The sequence below is a fragment of the Apium graveolens genome, chromosome 2, assembly GCF_009905375.1.
Source record: "Apium graveolens cultivar Ventura chromosome 2, ASM990537v1, whole genome shotgun sequence".
Taxonomy (NCBI): domain Eukaryota; kingdom Viridiplantae; phylum Streptophyta; class Magnoliopsida; order Apiales; family Apiaceae; genus Apium; species Apium graveolens.
In genome coordinates this window covers 314,060,418-314,082,443 of record NC_133648.1, presented here as the reverse complement: position 1 = coordinate 314,082,443, position 22,026 = coordinate 314,060,418, and the positions used below count along the sequence as shown (strand labels likewise).

General features: G+C 37.0%; 4 protein-coding genes across 6 annotated transcripts; all 4 read left to right on the top strand.

Moving 5' to 3' along the window:
- The first annotated feature begins 285 nt into the window (after nt 1-285).
- LOC141703782 (uncharacterized) lies at nt 286-1,227 on the top strand. Its single transcript, XM_074507223.1, has 2 exons — nt 286-860; nt 957-1,227. Exons 1-2 carry the CDS (start codon nt 286-288, stop codon nt 1,225-1,227), a joined length of 846 nt encoding a protein of 281 aa, XP_074363324.1.
- An 80-nt stretch (nt 1,228-1,307) lies between these two features.
- On the top strand, nt 1,308-1,862 carry LOC141703780 (uncharacterized). Its single transcript, XM_074507210.1, has one exon. The coding sequence runs from the start codon at nt 1,308-1,310 to the stop codon at nt 1,860-1,862; it is 555 nt and encodes a 184-aa protein (XP_074363311.1).
- A 12,509-nt stretch (nt 1,863-14,371) lies between these two features.
- On the top strand, nt 14,372-16,442 carry LOC141708790 (putative RING-H2 finger protein ATL49). Of its 2 annotated transcripts, XM_074512569.1 has the most exons (2): nt 14,372-15,968; nt 16,129-16,442. In XM_074512569.1, the coding sequence occupies exons 1-2, from the start codon at nt 14,568-14,570 to the stop codon at nt 16,162-16,164; spliced, it is 1,437 nt and encodes a 478-aa protein (XP_074368670.1). In that variant the 5' UTR covers nt 14,372-14,567; the 3' UTR covers nt 16,165-16,442. The 2 variants fall into 2 exon arrangements, with proteins under 2 accessions (XP_074368670.1, XP_074368671.1); XM_074512570.1 differs by lacking the exon at nt 16,129-16,442 and having other exon boundaries at nt 14,373-16,115.
- Nucleotides 16,443-17,971: 1,529 nt separating this feature from the next.
- On the top strand, nt 17,972-21,202 carry LOC141708789 (uncharacterized). 2 transcript variants are annotated; one of them, XM_074512568.1, is made up of 5 exons: nt 17,972-18,108; nt 18,377-18,467; nt 19,577-19,687; nt 20,647-20,748; nt 20,845-21,202. In XM_074512568.1, the coding sequence occupies exons 1-5, from the start codon at nt 18,029-18,031 to the stop codon at nt 20,887-20,889; spliced, it is 429 nt and encodes a 142-aa protein (XP_074368669.1). In that variant the 5' UTR covers nt 17,972-18,028; the 3' UTR covers nt 20,890-21,202. The 2 variants fall into 2 exon arrangements, with proteins under 2 accessions (XP_074368669.1, XP_074368668.1); XM_074512567.1 differs by lacking the exon at nt 20,845-21,202 and having other exon boundaries at nt 20,374-20,686.
- The last annotated feature ends 824 nt before the right edge of the window (nt 21,203-22,026 follow it).

The following is a 22,026-nucleotide window of genomic DNA, read 5'->3' as shown; positions in this document are numbered from 1 at the left end:
CTGAGTAGTTATTGCTTGAATGTAGGAGAGTAGTGGATTAATTCTAGCAGTTGAAAGTTAGTAGGAGAGTCGTTATTTCCTTCCTAATTTTTAGCCATTCCTTATGTATTTTTGTTTATAAGTTCTACTTAGTTTCAGTTGAATAATATGACAAGACTTTCAGAGCATCTCCATATTTTTTCTTCAGTTTAAAGATTGCAGGTGGTACAGATTATCTAACAATCTGGTATCAGAGCTTTGGTTCAACGTTTGATGCCCAAGTATATGCCCAGGGCAACAACTACGATGGATCCAGGGAAGAACAAAGATGGAGCAGTAAGCTTGAGCTATCCCATGTTAACAAGAGCAAATTACACGGCATGGGCGCTAAAAATGAAAGTATACATGCAGGCCCATGGTGTTTGGGATGCAATTGTACCGAAGGATCCTAAGACAGTGGTCGAGGATAAGGTGGATAAAATTGCTATGGCTACAATTTATCAGAGCATTCCCGAGGACATATTATTGTCGGTCGTAGATAAAGAAACGACCAAAGACACCTGGGATGCAGTGAAAGTAATGTGCAAAAGGGCGGATCGCGTGAAGAAAGCGAGAGTACAAACTCTCAAGTCTGAATTTGAGTCCATGAGCATGAAGGACTCTGATTCATTGGATGATTTTTGTTTAAAAATTTCAGCTCTGGTGACAAACATTCGTGCTCTTGGGGAAGAGGTTGTAGAGGCATATGTGGTTAAAAAGATCTTACGTGCTGTGCCACCGAAATTCTTACAAATAGCGTCTACGATTGAGCAGTTCGGAGATTTGGAGAAAATGACTATGGATGAAACAGTGGGATTCTTAAAAGCTCATGAGGAGAGGCTGTGAGGACAAGTTGAAAGCAGTGGAAGTCAATTACTTCTCACAGAGGAAGAATGGTTAAAAAAAGAAAGGGAAGAAGGGAAGTTACTACTCACCAGGGATGAGTGGATCAAGCGATCAAACAAGGGTGGATCTGAGCAAAAGAAATGGGGAAAGGAAAGCAACCGTGGAGGATATAAGAGCCGTGTTAGGTGCTTCAACTGCAATTTGCTCGGTCACTATGCAGCGGAATGTAGGAGACCAAAACGTGATAAAGAAAGCAATGAGGAGGTTAATATTGCACAGATTCCGGATGATGAACCAGCACTCCTACTTACCAAGCGTGAAGGAGAGAAAGAAAGAATGATGCTAGTAAACGAAGATAAGTGACTCCAAAATTGAACAAAACAGGTCAGGACAAGCAGGTAAAGTCAAATTTGTGGTACCTGGACAACGGAGCTAGTAATCACATGACCGGGGAACGCTCAAAATTCAGAGATTTGGACGAGAAAATAACAGGACAAGTCAGGTTTGGTGATGGCTCTACGGTTCATATAAAACAAAAGGGTTCCATCATTTTCAAGTTCAAGACGGGAGAGGAACGACTCTTGCAAGAGGTATATTACATTCCTTCACTCTGTAATAATATTATTAGCCTTAGTCAACTATCAGAAGAAGGAGACAAAATTACTCTGAATGGTGACATGTTGTGGGTACATGATAAGCAAGGCAAACTGTTGATGAAGGTAAAGAGGTCTGTGAATAGACTCTACAAAGTTATTCTCAAGCACAAGGAGAAGATGTGTTTATTGTCAAAAACTGATGAAGATGCGTGGTTGTGGCACGCCCGCTTGGGGCATGTAAACTTTAAGGCATTGATGTTGATGGACTCCGGAAAAATGGTGCATGGACTACCATCGTTGTCTCACCCAAAAGAAGTCTGCACTGGGTGTCTCATGGCTAAACAAACAAGGAAGTGTTTTCCTGTTCAGTCAAGCTATATGGCAAAAAACCCCTGGAATTAATCCATGGAGATATCTGTGGTCCCATCTCTCCGTCCACACATGCTGGAAACAATTATATATTTCTCCTGGTGGATGATTATAGCAGGGTTATGTGGGCTTATCTTTTAAAGTCAAAGGGAGGCGTTTCAAGCATTCAAAAAATTTCGAGCTCTTGTTGAGAATGGACCAGATAAGAAGATTAGAGCCCTTAGAACGGATAGAGGGGGGAATTCTGCTCGATTGAGTTCACAAGTTATTGCGAGGATGCGGGTATTGCAAGACAGCTCACTGCACCCTACTCGCCTCAACAAAATGGCGTGGTAGAGCGCAGAAACATAAATATGGTTGAGATGGCTCGCAGCATGTTGAAGGAAATGCAACTTCCAAATATTTTCTGGGGAGAGGCAATACGACACTCAATCTATATTCTGAACCGTTTTCCAACCCGTGCTATATCCGGTGTTACTCCATATCAGGCTTGGTCGGGAAAAAGGCCACACATCGAACATATTCGAGTATTTGGGTGCCTAGCGCATATGAAGGTGCCAAATCAGAAGGTCAAGAAACTAGATGACAGGAGCATTCCGATAATTCATCTCGGAAAAGAACATGGTACGAAAGCGTACAGGTTATATGATCTAGTCAACAAAAAGGTTCATGTTAGCAGAGATGTAATATTCGAAGAAAATAAACAGTGGCCCTGGAAAGATGATGAGTTTTTGCAGGATAATCAGTCTAAAATGTTTACTGTGTTTGGAGCAAGGTCTGCTGATAGTGAAGGTGATGAAATGATGTGGATCACACCACAAAGAAATAAAAACAAGAAGAAAAGGATATTTCAATGAACACGATCAATCCAGAAACGTGAACTTTGAATCTCAAATTCCTTAGATCAATCCATAAACTAAGTAATTTGAATCTAACCTTCAAAACAATCCAGTAATTGAAGTTTAGAAGAAAGAAAACTAATCATAGTTTATCTCAAAACATAATCATCACATATCTTAAAAGATTACATGAGAGGGGTATTTATAGGCTTAACCAATAACCTAAACCCAACAGAATTTTAAGAGAAATTCAATATCAGCTTGAATTAGCCAATATCTGAATCCTTTCAGGAAACAAATTTAAAATCCAAATCCAAATAGAAAACATATAAAAACAGAATCCAAATAGGAAAATAAAATCCTAAGTGCTTAAAGCAAGAAAAACCCTTTCAACTGAAAGGTAAAAACTTGCAAGCCAAAAGTCGAATTATTAATTATATAAGCCAAAATAGGTCAGCCCATGCTGGTTGTTGAGCTGAGTGGCAAAGCTTCATCCGTTCCTTCATCATGTTTTGTTGTCCAAGTAAGTTTTGTGACCCATATTTGTCTCTTGTCATTGTCAAACCCCATTGTAGTGAGCAACAGATTAATAGGCTGATCCTCAACCAAATTTCCTTTCATATTCACATCATGAAAGGGAACTCAATGTGAACTCTTCACTCGACACATAGACTGATGGTGAGTCGAGTTCAGAATCAATACATACTGGGTCATTGCCTACATCGAGCTCATCTGTGTTTGTAACAGAGTCTGAAGTAAGCAGTGACTCTACCCCTCAAAACTTTCGATCGTTAACTGACATTTGTGCAAATACTGAAGAAGTAGAGCTCGAAGATGATGAATTATTTCTGATGGGGATTGATGAGCCCATGAACTATGAACAAGCAATAAAGGATCAAAATTGGAGAGATGCCGTGAAAAAAGAAATTGATGTAGTCGAGAAAAACGGGACTTGGCAACTTATTACACTACCACATGGGCACAAGGCGATAGGATTGAAGTGGATATTCAAAATCAAGAGAGACACAGACGGGAAGATTCTGAAATACAAAGCCAGAATCGTGGAAAAAGGTTATGTTCAGAAAGAGGGGGTAGATTTCGAAGAAATTTTCGCTCCTGTCACTCGCTTAGAGACTGTCAGGATGCGTCTTGCTCTTGCTGCAAACAAAGGTTGGGAAGTTCACCATCTCGACGTAAAAACCGCGTTTCTAAATGGCGATATCAAAGAAGAGGTTTATGTATATCAACCAGAGGGGTTTGTTCAAGCAGGGAAGGAAAATATGGTATATAGGTTAGTAAAAGCTTTGTATGGGTTAAGGCAGGCGCCTCGTGCATGGTATTCGAAATTAAGTAAATGTCTTGAAGATCTGGGTTTTGAAAGATGTCCATATGAACATGCGGTTTATACCAAGAGAACTGATGGAGAGACACTAATAATTGGTGTGTACATGGATGACTTATTAGTAACCGGAACAAGTATTGCTGCAATAAATAAATTCAAGGAGCAGATGAATCAGAAATTCGAGATGAGTGATTTGGGACAACTTTCCCACTATCTGGGAATTGAAGTCAGACAAAGTAAAGGCCGCATCGAACTAAAGCAGTCAGCTTATGCTAAAAGAGTTCTTGAAAAGGCAGGGATGCAGGAGTGCAATCCGACTAAGTATCCTATGGATCCCAAGGAAAGCATTGGCAAAAATGAAGGAGGAAAATTGGTGGACACAACCCAGTTCAAATCTCTAGTTGGGTGCCTACGATATTTGGTCCATACAAGGCCAGACATCGCGTTTTCGGTAGGAATAATCAGTAGGTTTATGGAAAAACCTACCACTATGCACCTCAATGCAGCGAAGCGGATACTAAGGTACATAAAAGGAACACTGAATTATGGTATTGTGTACTCGAAGAACAATGGTAACAATGTGCTAACGGGCTACTTAGACAGTGACTTGGCGGGCCAAATTGAAGATAGAAAGAGCACTGGGGGAATGGTATTCTATTTGAATGAGAGTCTTATAACATGGGCATCTCAAAAGCAAAGATGTGTAGCTCTGTCATCTTGTGAGGCTGAATTTATGGCAGCAACTGCAGCTGTTTGCCAAGCCATCTGGTTACGAAATTTGCTTACTCAAGTCACTGGTGAGAAAACTGATCCAGTGGTGCTCTACTTAGACAATAAGTCAGCAATCGATTTAGCCAAGAACCCGGTGTTTCACGGTAGAAGTAAACACATTGACATTCGATATCATTTTGTACGTGAGTGTGTCGAGAAATATTATGAAGAGGAAAATCACATTTTTATCATCTAAAGGCCCACTGGGCTGTCTGTTATGCATTTCTCTAGTCCAATTACTCTTTTATGTTTGTTATCTTGTTAAGCCCATTGTATGAGGGGACAAGGTTGTTAATTGCTTTTGTCTTATTACTCTCACTATAAAAGGACCTGAGCTGGAAATGATAATGCAGGCTGAATGCTTATCTTCTTCTTCAAGTATTGTTTATTCTTTACTGGTCTTATCTCTTGTGCTTCTACAATGGTGATTTGATTGTTATCAGCAATTAGTCTTTAATGTATCAGAGCCAGCCATTGTAAAGTTACGTTAGGAGAATATATATCATATATCAGCCTCATATATTTTCAAAACCCTTCTGTTGTCGTCGTATTTCGATTACTCGTCTCAAATGGCAGGAAACAGAATCCCCTTTCAAGATCTAGTAAACCCACTGTATTTACACCCTTCTGATGGCCCGACCTCAGTGGTGGTTGAAAAACTTCAAGGCTCTTCTGACTACAGAGCTTGGAAAAGAGCTATGGAGATAAATCTGGCTTCTAAACGAAAGCTTGGTTTTGTGACCGGAGGAGTGCCAAAACCAACTGATGCTGTGCAGGCTGAGCTCTGGGAAACCTGTAACAACATGGTAATCGCTTGGCTCACTCATAATGTTTCTCCATCTATTATGAAATCAATAATGTTTATGACTTCGGCTGCTGATATTTGGTCTAACCTAGAAAGACGCTTTCAATTGACCAATGGGTCTCGAAAGTATAAGCTAAATAAAGAGATTTATGAGTTAAGGCAACATAGTTTATCTGTAAATGAATATTATACAGCTATGAGAGCTTTATGGGAAGAGCTTGATGCTCTGAATACTTTGCCCACTGTCCCTAACCCATCTGCAGAGGTTAAAACACTGTTAGACACCATCGCTGCGCAAAAAGATGAATGTAGATTGTTCCAGTTTCTGAATGGCTTAAATGACATATACAACCCTCAGCGTAGCCACTTCTTGTTGGTTACGCCTCTTCCATCTGTTGAAATTGTGTCCGCTGCGTTACAGCAAGAAGAGGCCCAACGTGACCTGTTGCAGATGAACAAACTTGATACAGAGTCGGTAGCCATGTTCAGTAAAGCCAATGTTGTTAGGCCTGAAAGAAATGTAGTGTGCATCGTATGTAATGGCAGAGGACACAAAAATGATAAATGTTGGTATGTTGTTGGATACCCAAAGTGGCATTCAAGATATGGTCAAACACCTATCAACGTAAATGTTAATCCTAGAACTAAACCCCAAGCCTCTAACAAGTGGAATTCTGGTCCTCGAATAGGAAGCCCCAAAACTGCAGCAATAGCCCAAGTTAATGCTGAGCCTTCATCCTTGTTCACACCTCAACAACTTGCTCAATTGGCCCAGTTAATGCCTCAGCTAGCAATACAACGGCGTGGTTCTGATACGGACGAGGAACTGGAGCAACCATTCTCTGGAATGATGTCCATTAAACCCTCGACAACTGAATCTCTGGACTCCTGGATAATTGATTCTAGAGCCACGGATCACATGACACCGGATTTTCATCACTTACTTCAACCTGTGCCCCTTGAAACTATCAATGAGATTAATCTCCCAAATGGTGCAACAGCTAAAATTTCTCACCACGGTACTGTTAAGCTGAGTACTAGATTGACTTTGAAAAATGTGTTATGCGTTCCCTCATTTACTCACAAGCTCTTGTCAGTACGCAAACTCATTTCTGATAATAACTGTCAAGTACAGTTTTATAGCACACATTGTGTTATAGTTGACAACCATACTAAGGAGCTGAAAGGTGTGGGCAAAGCTTCTCACGGACTTTACTACCTTGTTGATCATTTGTCTGGAAATGTGCCAGAGACATGGGTAACCACTCCTCATTCGAATGTTGTTGTTTCTAATTCACCTGTCACTGATGCATCTGAACTGGACAAATGGCACCATAGATTGGGCCATGCTTCTGCTGGCAAGCTGAAACTTATTCCTTGTGTGCAACCATTTATGCACTTACCTTCTAAGGTATGTGTTACTTGTCCTATGTCGAAATTTACCAAGTTACCTTTTCCTTTGAGTGATTCTCATGCTGAAAAACCATTTGATCTTATACATATTGACATATGGGGGCCATATAAAGTTTGCACAAGAGGAAAATATAAACACTTCCTCACAATAGTTGATGACAATACTAGACACACATGGATCTACCTACTACAATTTAAGTCTGATGCTTTATCTTCCTTGGAAACATTTTACAATTATGCTCAAAATCAGTTTAAAGGTGCCATCAAGGTCATTCGCTCTGACAATGCCCTTGAGTTTGATGATGCTGCTTGTCGACAATTCTTTCAGAAAAATGGTATTACTCACCAGACGTCGTGTGTAAGAAGACCCCAACAAAATGCTCGGGTGGAGCGTAAACACAGGCACATCTTGGAGGTGGCTCGATGCTTAAGGTTCCAAGCAGCACTGCCTTTACAGTATTGGGGTGAGTGTGTCATGGCTGCTGTCTACATTATAAATCGACTACCTACCCCTGTGTTGTTAAACAAAACACCATACGAATGCTTGTATGGAGAGCTACCAGATTATAATACTATGAAAATATTTGGCTGCCTTGCCTTCTCTACCAACCCCACCCACACAACTGATAAATTCTCTCCACGGGGGGTCCCTTGTGTTTTTTTTAGGATACCCAGCTCAACAAAAAGGGTACAGACTGCTTAATTTAATAACTTTGCAAACCTTTGTTTCTAGAGATGTTCTTTTCCATGAGCTGGTATTTCCCTTCAAGTCCATATCTGACACCAACTATACGAAACCATTACCACAAATCAACCCTTCCACCCCTGACCCTTTAGCATATGAAGACTATTTTCCTTTTCCAGACACTATTGACACACCTATATCTCAAGTCCAAAATACTCTTCCAGACTCTGACCCCATCACAGACAACACCTTGGATCAGACCCTAAGAAGATCAAACAGACTTCATAAGCAACCCAATTGGCATAAAGACTATGTTACTCAACCAACATATCACATAAGCAATGTAGCTGTCACCATGGTTAATTCACAGTTCCATTGCTTTCTCTCCACAATCACTGCTACCTCTGATCCCCTGTACTTTAAGGATGCTGTCAAACATAACCATTGGGTCCAAGCTATGAACACAGAACTCGAGGCATTGGAGGAAAATCACACATGGGTTCTCACCCATTTACCCCCTGGGCAATATACCATTGGATCAAAATGGATCTACAAAACCAAACTCAATCCTGATGGCTCCATTATGAAACACAAAGCTCGACTTGTGATATTGGGATGCAAGCAACAATATGGTTTGGACTACCATGAAACCTTCGCCCCTGTAGCGAAGATGACCACTGTTCGCACACTTCTCGTCGTGGCAGCTATGCAAGGTTGGCACACTATCCAAATGGATGTGACCAACGCTTTCCTACATGGCGAGCTTTCAGAAACTGTATACATGTCATTACCTCAGGGATACACTCACATGGGTTGCCGTATTCAACCAAATCAGCCTCACGCTCCAGTCTCTAAACTACACCCAAAGATAGTGTGCAAGCTTCTGAAGTCATTATATGGTCTTCGCCAATCTCCCAGGCTCTGGTTCTCAAAATTTTCATCTAAGATCCAACAAATGGGCTTCTCGCAATCGAGAGCAGATTATAGCATGTTCATTCTGCACTCTCTTTCTACCATCACTATAATCCTGGTCTACGTTGACGATGTGCTTATATGTGGGAACTCTCAGTCTACAATTGATGATATTAAGCTCATGTTATCTCAATCATTCAAAATGAAGGACCTAGGCCCTGTCAACTACTTCTTGGGCATCGAGATACATAGATCAGCAGATGGGTTCTTTTTATCGCAAAGAAAATATGCTTCAGAAATTCTGCACGAATTTGGCATAACCAATGCTAACCCACTGCAACTACCAATGGACATCAAGTTAAAAATGACAGCTGAGATGGGAGACCCTTTACCAGACTTCTCTCTGTATCAACATCTTATTGGTAAGCTCATTTACCTCACAATTACGCGCCCTGACATTGCTTTTTCAGTCCAAGTTCTTACTCAATTTATGCAACATCCCACAACGGTTCATATGCAACATACCAAACGTTTGTTGAGGTATATTTCTGGCACAATAGAACAAGGAGTTCTTCTTGCTTCCTCTAGTGCTGCAAAGTTGACTGCGTATTGCGACAGCGATTGGGCAGGCTGTGTATCATCTCGTAAATCGACCTCAGGTTACTGTATCTTTCTGGGGGAGTCACCCATTTCGTGGAAAACAAAAAAGCAATCCGTGGTTGCCAGATCCTCCGCTGAGGCCGAATACAGGGCCATGGCCTTTACCGCGTGTGAAGTTTCATGGCTTTCTAATTTGCTGAAAGATCTGGGCATCAAAAATCTCCCTCCTGCCATACTCAAGTGTGATAACCAGGCAGCTATAGCCATTTCTGCAAACCCGGTTATGCACGAGCGTACTAAACACTTTGACTGCCATTATATTCGTGATCAAGTACAAGCTGGGAACATCATTACACAACCAGTCTCTTCCTCGAACCAGATTGCTGATATCATGACAAAGATTCTGCCGGTCAAGCTTCATCAGTCACATATTCACAAGCTGGGAGCTTCACTGCCTTCTTCCTCTCCAGCTTGAGGGGGAGTATTATGAAGAGGAAAATCACATTTTTATCATCTAAAGGCCCATTGGGCTGTCTGTTATGCATTTCTCTAGTCCAATTACTCTTTTATGTTTGTTATCTTGTTAAGCCCATTGTATGAGGGGACAAGGTTGTTAATTGCTTTTGTCTTATTACTCTCACTATAAAAGGACCTGAGCTGGAAATGATAATGCAGGCTGAATGCTTATCTTCTTCTTCAAGTATTGTTTGTTCTTTACTGGTCTTATCTCTTGTGCTTCTACAATGGTGATTTGATTGTTATCAGCAATTAGTCTTTAAGAAAGGGGAGATCATTGTAAAACATATTGGTACTGATATGCAGAGAGCTGATGTGCTGACTAAAGCACTTGCTGTGGTCAAGTTCGAAAGGATGCGCAAGTTACTTGGAATGAAAGACCTGTATTGAAAAGTTTAGATTACGGGGGAATTTGTTGGTTTTTAATCTAAACTTTAATTATATTTTACTTTCTTTGTCTGTGTTATTTGATCAGCAATACCGAGTCTTCAGCCAAGAGGTGTATGCTGAGTAGTTATTGCTTGAATGTAGGAGAGTGGTGGATTAATTCTAGCAGTTGAAAGTTAGTAGGAGAGTCGTTATTTCCTTCCTAGTTTTTAGCCATTCCTTATGTACTTTTGTTTATAAGTTCTGCTTAGTTTCAGTTGAATAATATGACAAGACTTTCAGAGCATCTCCATATTTTTTCTTCAGTTTAAAGATTGCAGGTGGTACAGATTATCTAACAAAGGAGTGTACATATATAGTCATAGTTCAGTGGGAGATTGTAATATTAATGTGTAATATTACAGTATGAACTAATGATATATATAGACACAAATAAACAGGACTAGTTTTGACACACCTATACATATTGTAGTTATTATATATAACTTTGGATATAATCAAATATGCATTATATATATAATTGTATCCGTTTGAATTTAGATTCACTTGTAATAATCTTGAAGACGTGTTGGTTGAAATAAATAGTTATCGATAGTTTTCTGATGTAGAGAACATAGATAATTGTTCAAATATTGAACTTATATATAAACCAATTTTGATCCCTGCTAGAACACATTATCTTCTCATAAGTTATTTGTCCCATCATAATACAAATAAAGGAGAAACTAAAGGGTGGATCTAGGAAAAGATTCAAAATGGATTCAAGTATTACCAAGACAGGTTAGTATATTTTTATACCAAATTGATTTATAATATTATTGTTAATCTAACAGATTCGTCATTGGCTGGTTCGAATATTAGTGTCACCATTTGCATGCCTCATGGACTGCTCTCGTCTCTTGCTGGCGGGAGTTGTTATTAGTGGCTGTGATTCAATAAATATTCGGTTATTAGAAAAAGAGATATTAAAAAAAGGATTGACTAATAGGGTGGAAAGAGAAGAATTAATTATTTTGTCTTGGTTTTTCTATGCTTTGCTATTGTTATGAGGATTACTACCTGTGTGCGTTGAGATTGGAACTTAGTATGGTTAAATTTTAAGGGGGGTGGATTGCAGATTGCAGATTGCTGCAGATTTTTATGGACGGTGTTTTGGTTCAAAGGTGCTGCTGTGCTGTTGATCTTCGGAAATTTTAATTTGTCCTCGGCCTGTAATGTGGCTGTATAATTATCTATTGTGTGGCCATATTGACATGTACTTGCCAGGCTTCTGGTTTATTCCCCACAATCAAGTGTTATTTACACGTTCTGTCTCGTTACTGTAGTCTCATTAAATCGGATGGAAGGCTTTATAAGTTTCTTCATCGTAATCAGATGTGGCTGGTTTTAGCGACAGCTATCTTATATTTCAATTTCCTGGACCTCAATATGGGAGTGTACCAGATGGAAGTTTTTATCAAGGAATGTTGTTATTTTTTCGATTGTGGCTGGCCTTTTTTTTGAGTCCTTTGCGGAATAATGCAGAGTTTAAGTTTGTAGTTCCTGGTATTGCGTTTACCGGAAGGTTAATGTAGACCTGGTACTATTGGTGTAAAAGTGCAGATATATTATCTTGCAGTGCCTGGACAATTAAAATGTTATTACTGTTATGTTATGGGGTTCAGACTCATCTTAATTTTTCTGTCTGATACGTTGCTTTTTCTGTGCTGATTGCTGGTCAAGGAATCTGATTGTGAGGATTTTTTGATAGTTAGAATGAATTATTGAATAGTCTAATTATTGACCGGAACTCGAGTGGAATTACTATCAGGCACCAGATGTTTAAAATCGGTTTGGAGAGGATGGGTTTTTTATGATGCTTCTGATGGATTTTCTACGAGCTTTGCTCATCACAAATTATGAAATCATGGAGTGCTACAGAGTTTTCATTGCTCTGTAGCTGGATATTGTGTTTAAAGCATGGCCTTACTCTCATATATGGTGGTTGGAGCTTGAATGGACATAATATCAGGCTTCAGGTTTGATTTTGTGGTGTCAATTGTGCTAGTAGTTTTTGCTGGTTCATTTGTAGTTGTTTCAGTTGGATTCAAGTTGAGAAAACTTCTCTGGTTTTTTCATTGTTGGTACAGGAGAAGCCGTTACTTGAATTTTTTATTTTTTATCAGAGCAGCATGTCTGAAAACCCGTCAAAAGTCGAATAATCCAACCATGTCTGAAAACCAAATGTCAAAATATGAGCATGGAGACAAGAGTTGTTATGTTGCAGGTAGAAGAAATTGCGAAAAGTATCTGACTTACTGATGTAACGCCAAAATTTTGAGTATACAAGGTAGGCGTAGCCAGTAAAAGAACACACTGCATCACACAACTCATGAGAGTCTCAAGTCTAATCTAATCTATAATTACGTGATGGATCTGCAATTGGGCAGGTTTGCTAATGAAAAATTTCTTGTGTATTTTCTTTTATCCACTTGAAAGCAATGTGTAGTGTAAATCCGTAACAAATTTAATGTCTTTTCTCATGTCTTCGAGATTGCCTGTTAATATGGGTGACCTTGATTATATGCGAGCAAAACTTGAGCGTGAATCTCGGTATCGGCTCTGCCAGTGAACCTAAGACCTGAAAATTACTCCGAGATCCAGGAACAAAATTTTAAAAAACAACATTTCTTGTATGTGAAATTTGGGTTCCATGGCTGACTTTGACTTGTATTAGGCAGGCTGGATTATATTAAAATACTGAGAGATCTTGTATTGGAGCATGATGAAAGTTTTGTTGTCATTTTGCAAAGGTTTTTGGATTCAGTACCGGAATTTTCGTAAACACCTTTTTCATTTATTTATTTAACACCAAATTAGACACTAGCCCTTGTTTTTGCATAGGTGAACCTCCTATTCTCTGTCTCTAACCTTGACTTTCACAATTTGTTTTTGTTCCAAAATCCTGACACATAAAAATTATCCAATTAGAAGGATTTAGGAGAAGGAATACATCTGCAACATATAACTTGATCCAGAGAATTATAATATACATGCGGTAAAGACTAATACTACATGCTAAAAAAAAACTTTTTTAAAATTACATGTGTCCTCTTTTTAATCGTGAGATTCATATTAATATACGAGCAGTCCACATTTTTATAAACAAACACCCAATATCAAAATGACAACTCAACATTTAGGAACCTTTTCGGGACGGGAACCGTTCGGGAACGGTTTTTTAGAACCTAACATTTCTCCGCGGTAAAATAGGGAAAATGCTAATGTTCCAGTAAATTTCATGATTTTCATGTAGGTATATTATGTCGTCATTCAACAATTTTTGGCAACCTTAAGATAAATAAGAAATATATCCTCTGTAATTATGTCTTTGATTTTGTATGGTTAAGTTCACCAAATTTTTAAACTTAAATTACATATTGCTTATCTATAATAACTCAAAATATATTTGAAAAAAATTGTATATATTTTGTAGAGAAAAAGTTACGGAAAGCTCACTTTAGAAAATTTATCTAAAGTTATTATGATTCCCGATCTTGAAATTTCCGGCCGTTGTTATTTTCTCTTATGTTTGATTGGCTTCGTTTACACCGTCGAGACCGAGTTGAACTAGGATTAAGATTAATACGGGATCTGGATTGAGAGAATGATTTAATGGCAATCTAGTCGGAGAGAATAGCTTAACTGATCTAATACGCGAAAATTTTCACGACATAAATAAGTTTCTCTAAAAAAACACTGGTCAAATATTGTCTTACTTACTTTTAAGTACTTTTATATATCATTGTATATGATTTTATACTTAAAACACATATATTACCAGAGGTTAACTTTAGGATCCTAATTAAGACCTATTTTGTAATGATATAACATTTAAATTTTTATGATTATATAATTACTTAAACATCAATCGAATTAATTTAACCACGAAATCAAAATACAATTATTATTTTAAATAGAAATACTTTTGTAAGCAGCATTATTAGCAAGGGTATGACCATATGGTAAGTAAATTATTTGGTGAAAGGAGAGATTATAAAATCATTATTTCAACCTAATGCATTAAATTTGTTATTAGGTGAATTAATTGTGCATGCAAGTGATTCCTTAAAGTCAACCCGAAATTTCTGGCAGTTAGTAAACCAAATCATTTAAAAATTCGATATTGCATTAAACTACCATCGTAGTATCTGTATATTTTACCATATTTATTTTACCGTAAATCAGGATCATCCAAAAATATAATACTCCTAGCTTATCAATGCTACCTCTCCTGCCTCTCTTCAGCGAGATTTATTACATTACATTTATTTCTCTCCAAAAATCTCTCCAGCTATATAGAAACAAACTCTTATTTCACTAGCATAATTCAAGCTCTTATTTTCTCATTTAAATCTTTCTTTATATAGCATGATCTTCGCATCGAGTTCCAATCTTTTTTATCTTATGTTACACTTTTAAAAAAATTATGCAAAGTGTCTCCGTTCAAATTCATGCCGGAAACTTGCTGTCTCCGTCACAACCACCGCCAAGCTCCACCGAGTCTGGTTTAAACAACATGGTTAGTCCAACAGTTTTACTAATAATAATTATACTAGCTATTATATTTTTTATATCAGGGTTGCTTCATCTTTTAGTTAGATTTTTACCAAGAACTTTAGTTAGAAACCCTGATGATTTTAATGATGCCACAGCACTTCAAGGTCCATTACAACAGCTTTTTCAGCTGCATGATTCTGGTGTTGATCAGACTTTTATCGACACTTTGCCAATTTTTAGTTATAAGTCTATTATTGGTGTTAAAAACTCTCCTTTTGATTGTGCTGTGTGTTTGTGTGAGTTTTTTAGTGAAGATAAGCTTAGATTGTTGCCTAGATGTAGCCATGCATTTCATGTGGATTGTATAGATACTTGGTTACTTTCACATTCCACTTGTCCTCTTTGTAGATCATGTTTGTTGTCTGATTTTGGTACTTATGGTGGTAATAATAGTAATTGTTTGCCACTAGTTCTTGTTCTTGAGTCTGGTAGTGAGAGTTGTAGAGAGATTGTTAGTGAAAGAGAGGGTAGTTCTTGTTTGGGAGGTGGGGATTTTGGGACAGCCCGTGTTGATGGTTCGCGTAAATCGTGTGAAATTCAAGTGAAAGAGGAAGAGAATCGAGATAAGAAAGAGGAGAAAGTTGTGGTTGTTAAGCTAGGGAAATTCAAGAATGTTGATGGAAGATATAGAGAGGAAAGTAGTGGTGGTACTGATGGTTCTAATGTTGGTGATGGTAGAAGATGTTTCTCAATGGGATCTTATGAGTATGTTATGGATGAAGATACATCATTAAAAGTGCCTATAAAAACTCCGATAAAGAAACTATCTAGTAAGAAGCCTTCGATTCCTTTGATCCCTGGGAAAAAACTAGCCATGTCTGAGTGTGATTGTGAATCAAGAAGATATTTTGATGAGCTTGAAGGGTTTCGAAGTTTAAGTAAAAATGGTGCTATCAGTACTAAAGATAAGAGCAATGCTAGTAATGGGATTGGGAAAAGCAAGAGGGAGAGTTTCTCGGTGTCGAAGATCTGGCTTAGAGGGAAGAAAAAGAATCCTGACTCAACCAGAGAGGAGTCTTCAAGCCAGGCTTCTTCATTCCGGTTTTCAATGCAACGCGATGTGGTTGCTACTGATGAAATAAAGGCCAAGAATCGCGAGAATGATAGTAGTAGAACGGCTTCTGAAATTGGCATTGCAAGGTGGGAAAATGGAGGCAGTGAATTGGGTTACGACGAGGAAAATCAGAGCTGCAATAGTTTAGACTCTCAAGCAAATCCTCAATCTTTCACTACGAGGACTCTGCTTTGGCTAATGGGGAAACAAAACAAGGTTGTGCACTCATCGTATCCCCCTGGCGTTTAATTTCTGCTACTCTACTTTTCGGATTATTTTTGTATCTAGGAGAACAACCAAAATATGGATTGCATTTTAGTGAAGTTTTGAGATTTGGTCAATCATATTTATTTATTTTTTTATTTTTTTATCGTAGAAAACCCGCAGTCGCTACCATTCGGCTACCATTTGAGGGGGCAACGGGTAAACCCCGCGAGCTCAATGTTACAGTTGAAAACTCTCACTTGTGAAAAAGCTGTCCATATATCCCTGTGAGTCAAGGCAGCAGTTACCAAGATCAAATTGTTCCTTTATTCAAAGATTGCAAAACCGTGTAAACTTGATTGTATGCATCCAAGAGCAAAACAGAAAATAGTGCAGAAATGAAATAAGGATATGACTTGTCATAATAAATATGAAACTTGTATTGTTCGAAGCTGGGCAATGAATAGTGAATGTGGTGTGCGTCTGTGAAATGCATTGCATTTAATAAAAATTGGCCAGACATACGTTGAGAAGCCAACGAAAAACCATTAGCTCCATGCTAATTTATTATGGGGTCACGAGGACAGTTGGGAAGGATCGTCACAAATTTCTTTTCAAATTGTGGTTCTCAACTGGTGCCTGGTGGTGATAGTTTACTCTAAGTCGGAGTCATTGCCCCTGCACATGGGTCGAGTTAGTCGGATTCATAACGTTTTTACAAACAATTAAATTGGCTTGAAATTTTTTAACCAACATAGCAAAAATATAAACAAACCAATTAAATAATTTTGTAACACAATTTTACCTATCTTACATCGCTTTGAGTGGGACTGTATCGGGTTGAATGGTTGAAGATTTAAAAAAAAAACTAAATATCATCTCTTACGTTGAAAATTTAAATAAATTATAATGTGTTATAATTTATAATTATAATATTTAAATTTAAATTTGATTAACATAAATTATTAATACACACAAAATGTAACCATCAATAAACGAAAATGAATATGTAACCAATAATAGAACTAACAATATCTTAATATATTAATTAGTAACTTTTATAAGATATTGGAAGTGAGAGAAAAAAAAATCACAACACATTTAAGATATCGTAGTAGTCACACAAAATATACGATAAAAGGCGCACTTACATATTATTTTTTAAAAATTATATAAATTTAAAATGATATGATAATAAACCGGGTTGAATTGGTTAGGATAATTTTTTTTGTAAATTATACCAAACTTATTTGCGTTCTTGTTGAAAAAGTAAGAAACCGTCCATTATTCAATTTAAATTGAGGGGAGTTATTAAGGTTAAAAAGGGTTGAGTTGGTCGGTTTACTCAACCGTGCATTCATAACTTCATATCCTTATATTTTGGGCTTTTCTTAAAATATCAAGTGTCAGTTCGTTAAAAAGTGAATAATTATTTTTTTGTTACAGTTTTGAATTTCTTTGCATGAGAATTTAGAATTTATGATTATGTCTCGCTTTAATGTGATTTAACTTGATTTACGTAATTTGTATGCTATTACGTGAGCGTGTGTGATTTACCCGATGTGTACCTGAAAGATAGGGCTGCAGTTATCTACGAAAAAAAAATATTGTGTACAAATATCATCAATTTTAAAAGAATTTTGTAAAATTACCTTTTTTCAATTATTATTTGTAAAAATACAATTTATTATAACTCGATGCAACTATATGCAAAAACGATAGGTTTTTGCAACATCGAATACAAATGCAACTAGTTGTATATCAAATTAATTTTGGTTGTATCGCATTTTTACAAATATTTTTATAAAATAGTAAAATCATAAAAAAACTTAAAAAATAGTATGTTTGATATTCTTTTTTAATATAATCATTTTACACGAGTTGTAGAAATACCGTATTAAAAAAAAATTGAAAAAAATACATTTTATAATTTAAATTTTTAAAAACTTATTTTTACAAATATTTAAAAAAGTGACAATATTTTTTAATTTTGCAAATAAAAAAATTAAAGAAAAAATGGACATGTGGGTAAAGATATGAGATAAGGGAGAGCAGCTAGTGAGAAGCTAAAAATGGTTGTTGTAAGTATTGTATCCCCACTGCAGCCCATCAATGGCAGCCTCTCCTCTCTTCATTCTCTACCATCTTTCAAGTAAGATTCATTACATAAACCCCATTTATATATCTTGATTATATATATACATGTTTATACTATACTTAAAAGGGCTTAAAAATCAAGAAAAGGCCTTAAAAATCCTAGAAAATTATTGTTGTAATTTGCTCAATATTTTGCTTAATTCATCGAAATGGGGACTTGGTTAATTCTGTGAATAATGTTTCTTGCTTGCTTGGAGGTTGTTTTTTCGGGGTTTTTTTTTGTTTTTTTTTTGTTTTGATGTAGTACTTTTCTTGATTTCCAGATGGGGATCGATAACTAGAAGAAAAATTGGGGAAAGGTTGATTTTTCGTAGAGCTAAGGGCCCCTCGTTTCGTGTTCTGGCAAATCCTAATGTATGCATTGCTTTGTGCTTTTCGGGTAACTTAGTAGTGAGGTTTGAATGTGCTGAAAGTTGGGTTAGTCGTGTCGAGGCTGATTATACACTCGATGACTGGGAAATGTAGATAGTACATAAGGGGATATTGTAACTTCTTTCAAGTGTTAATCAACATTATTGAAATGAATTGATCTCAGACTAACAATTTTAGCAGAAGAACTAACTAACATCAACCAACAAGAAGCAAATAATGCAAAAAGAAACAAATTAAAATGTTTCATTAACGTAGATAACTGGAGTGCAGAGGATAAAGTTAACATTTCGAGTAGCTTAAGCAGTCCTCATTTTCCCAGATTAGGGATTGCAATACTCTTCTCCAATACCCCTATTTAATTCTCCCATTTGCCTTACGTATTCCCCTTTATCTCCTATTTTTCCTGCATTTCTTATCCTCCCCTTGTAACACTGCCTAGTGTATGTTACTAACTTGGGTAATTATGAGATTAGTTCTTGTATATATATATAGGTTCAATTTTACAGTGTTTGTGGCAGTTTTCTTTGTTAAGTATCCCCAGACTTTGGTTAAAAGGACCAAATTGCCGTAGAGGTTATAAGATTAGTTCTGGTGAACAGTTGCAGTTTTCCAGTATTTTTGGCAGTCTTCTCTGCTAAGTTATATCTCCAGGTTTCCGTCCTGCTAACTTAAAAAGTGCTCTGAGGCTACTCCCCCTAGTCCCCCTATTACAGAAAAGCCGATACTTTTTTAGTACCGCGTTAAGCGAATGCTCTGATTATCTTTCCAAATGGTTACTTTCTGGCAATAAAATTGATCTTGCCATTGCACCGTTTCACTGGGATGTCAGTAATGGCATGACAATTCAATTATTACACTTCATTAGGCAGCATTGTTGGAAAGTGCTCTTATTAGGCAGCCCCAAGGCAATCTACAGTTCCATAAATAGCCCTATGTTTTCTAGAAGCATGTTCAGCATATTCAGTTACACTTTATAAATACTTTGGTGCATTTATTACTACTACAGTATATGATATGATCAGGAGTATAATAGAAGTCTTGGAATGCATCATTAGCTTTCCTCCTCTAATGTGCTTAAATGTAATTTATAGGCATCAACAGGGAAAGAAAACTCAAAGGAGGTTATCATGGTTGATCCAGTGGAAGCAAAACGCTTAGCTGCCAAACAAATGGAGAAGATAAAAGCAAAAGAGAAGTTCAAGGTGAGGAATCTTTCAATTTTAATTCATGATTTCATTATCGTCACCGGTGGCGCACCGCTAATAGACTGATTAAGGTAGAATCTATAAATTTCATAAATTTGAGGTTATTTGACTGGCTTTACTAGAAGCAATATACTTTTGCTTTGTGATAGGCAGCCCCGTCCAATAATACATAGGACCATAATTGGTGTATTATTTCAAAAAAAATTAAGTTAGTTGCAGTGGTGCATAGGTTTCTCAAAAGTTTTTTTTTTCTGTTTATGTACCATAGGTTGTTGATTCGAATTCTGCTACACAAAAATTTATCTCTTTTATTGTCAATCAATTTTTACTGTTACGTTGTTTTGGTTCCAGCTTTTTGTTTCAATTATATATTCCAGTAGGTATTGAAAAACAAAGTGATTAAATTATATCTTTAGAGCCTAGTGTTTAGTCTCTTCTTTTTCGCGGTGATTTCTGGCTCACCATTAGCATGCGCACAAAAATGCAAGCCAGGTGACACTTATGAACATATAAAATAATATCATTGCAGTGGCCACTCAATTAGTCAATGTGTAATGGCTTTGGCTTGTGCATCTGAAACTTACCGGTTTATAGTTTATTCCTTCCATCTATAGCTCTTCCTCGCCTATCTTACTCACTGTATTGTTAACTTGATGATTTGAACCACCTTCACATTGTGCCAGGAACACACCAATGTGTCATCACAACCTCACAGGTCATCAAACACAAGTGTGTACAACCAAACTGCCACTGCACGTCTTCTCTCCTATATTTTAATAAAATGGTGTGCAGTGTGCTTATCTCAATTTTTGCACAATTTAGAAATGACATTATTAGTCCAAAGAGATATCCTACATTTATGCTTGCATCATGCTTGTACTTATATAATATTTCGTCATGTTTAATTCCTTGGCCGAAGATATATCTTTTTATGTTGATTTGTTATCACTCTTTAGCGAAGGCGTCAAATAGAAGCAATCAATGGAGCTTGGGCCATGATTGGTCTCACTGCAGGGTTAGTAATTGAAGGCAAAACTGGAAATAGTATTATGGCACAGGTACGATCAAGTAAATACTTGTACATGAGCATAAGAAAACTACAAAAGTTGTCTCGATTAATGTCTAGGTTTGTTTTCTTTTGTTGCTCTTTGCAGGTGATTGGATATTGGACAACCTTTATCAGTTTTTTTGTCCGATAGAAGTCAGAAACTTGAAAGTTCAATAGAAGTGTACAAAACAGGTTAAAAGAGAGATGATACATTCTTCTTTTTGCTTTCTTCTACACCCCGACATATTTGTGTAAATGGGTTTATAGCCATGGTTTTATGACCTGCAAAACATAACCGGAATTTACTTGTTCCAAAAGATCATTAATTTATTTTTTTGGCTAAATGACCGTAAAACTGTTTGGCTCTTCTTTCATCTGTGCCACAACTTCTGCTCTATTATAAACTCTGTCCTATATAAATGTTGATTAGTCGCGTAAATAAACTTGCCTTATTTTGCCGGTTACTTTCTTATGTTTTAGCGGCAAAACTTTTTATTAGTGCAATCGCAATCACGGCTATGTAGGCCTTTATTTGGAGGTCCATTCAATATTACAAAATCTCTATGTAGCCATAGGCCACCTCCAGAGAAAAGCTTGCACAGCATGGAGCATTTGCTAGTAACATATTTACTCCCTTGTTTTTGTGAAGAAGTCATAATTTAGAGTAATAAACCTGTTTAGACAGGAACATGCGTTTATAGCCTGATAGGTGACAATATATAACTGATGCTGATAATATTAGCATTCAAAGTTCAAACATCATGCTAGCTTAAAGCAGTAACTAACGAGTCTTGTAAGTTGTAATTGATCTCGACACTCTTTTATCAGAGGGGTGATGCAAACCAAAACAGGACTTATACGAGTCAATGGTTTTTACATGCCAGCAAGTGCAAGAAGCTTTTTAGGAAAGAGCGTGGTTGCTGAATCACAAATCCACGACTAATTATCAATTAACTTATCTAAGTCTAAACGCGCAAAGATATCCATCATGTCAACTTTATTATTTACTACTTATATCTGTTTTTTAATCGTTGGTCTATATGCATACGATAAGCACGCTAACTTGGGGAAATAATTATTTTAACAAAGAAAATTATTTCGCAAAGCCGTGAGTCACGGCTCCACCTATCAAGTATCATCATAATTTCGAAAAGTATTTCAGCTGCTTATTATTTATTATTTATATATAAATAAAAGAAATAAAAAAGTTCGTCCACCCTCCTAATTCCCTTTTCCTAATTTTCCCGCTTAGATAAATGCTTTGTGATAAGCGATAACTAAAAAACAA

Bases quoted from the DNA above. Each gene is read 5' to 3' on its own strand.
- LOC141703782 (XM_074507223.1), top strand. From the start codon at position 286: ATGGATCCAGGGAAGAACAAAGATGGAGCAGTAAGCTTGAGCTATCCC. The intron at 861-956 runs GTGAGGACAAGT...ACTACTCACCAG, and splicing joins AAAGCTCATGAGGAGAGGCT to GGATGAGTGGATCAAGCGAT.
- LOC141703780 (XM_074507210.1), top strand. From the start codon at position 1,308: ATGACCGGGGAACGCTCAAAATTCAGAGATTTGGACGAGAAAATAACA.
- LOC141708790 (XM_074512569.1), top strand. From the start codon at position 14,568: ATGCAAAGTGTCTCCGTTCAAATTCATGCCGGAAACTTGCTGTCTCCG. The intron at 15,969-16,128 runs GTTGTGCACTCA...TTTTTATCGTAG, and splicing joins TAATGGGGAAACAAAACAAG to AAAACCCGCAGTCGCTACCA.
- LOC141708789 (XM_074512567.1), top strand. From the start codon at position 18,029: ATGGTTGTTGTAAGTATTGTATCCCCACTGCAGCCCATCAATGGCAGC. The intron at 18,109-18,376 runs GTAAGATTCATT...CTTGATTTCCAG, and splicing joins CATTCTCTACCATCTTTCAA to ATGGGGATCGATAACTAGAA. The intron at 18,468-19,576 runs GTATGCATTGCT...TGTAATTTATAG, and splicing joins GTGTTCTGGCAAATCCTAAT to GCATCAACAGGGAAAGAAAA.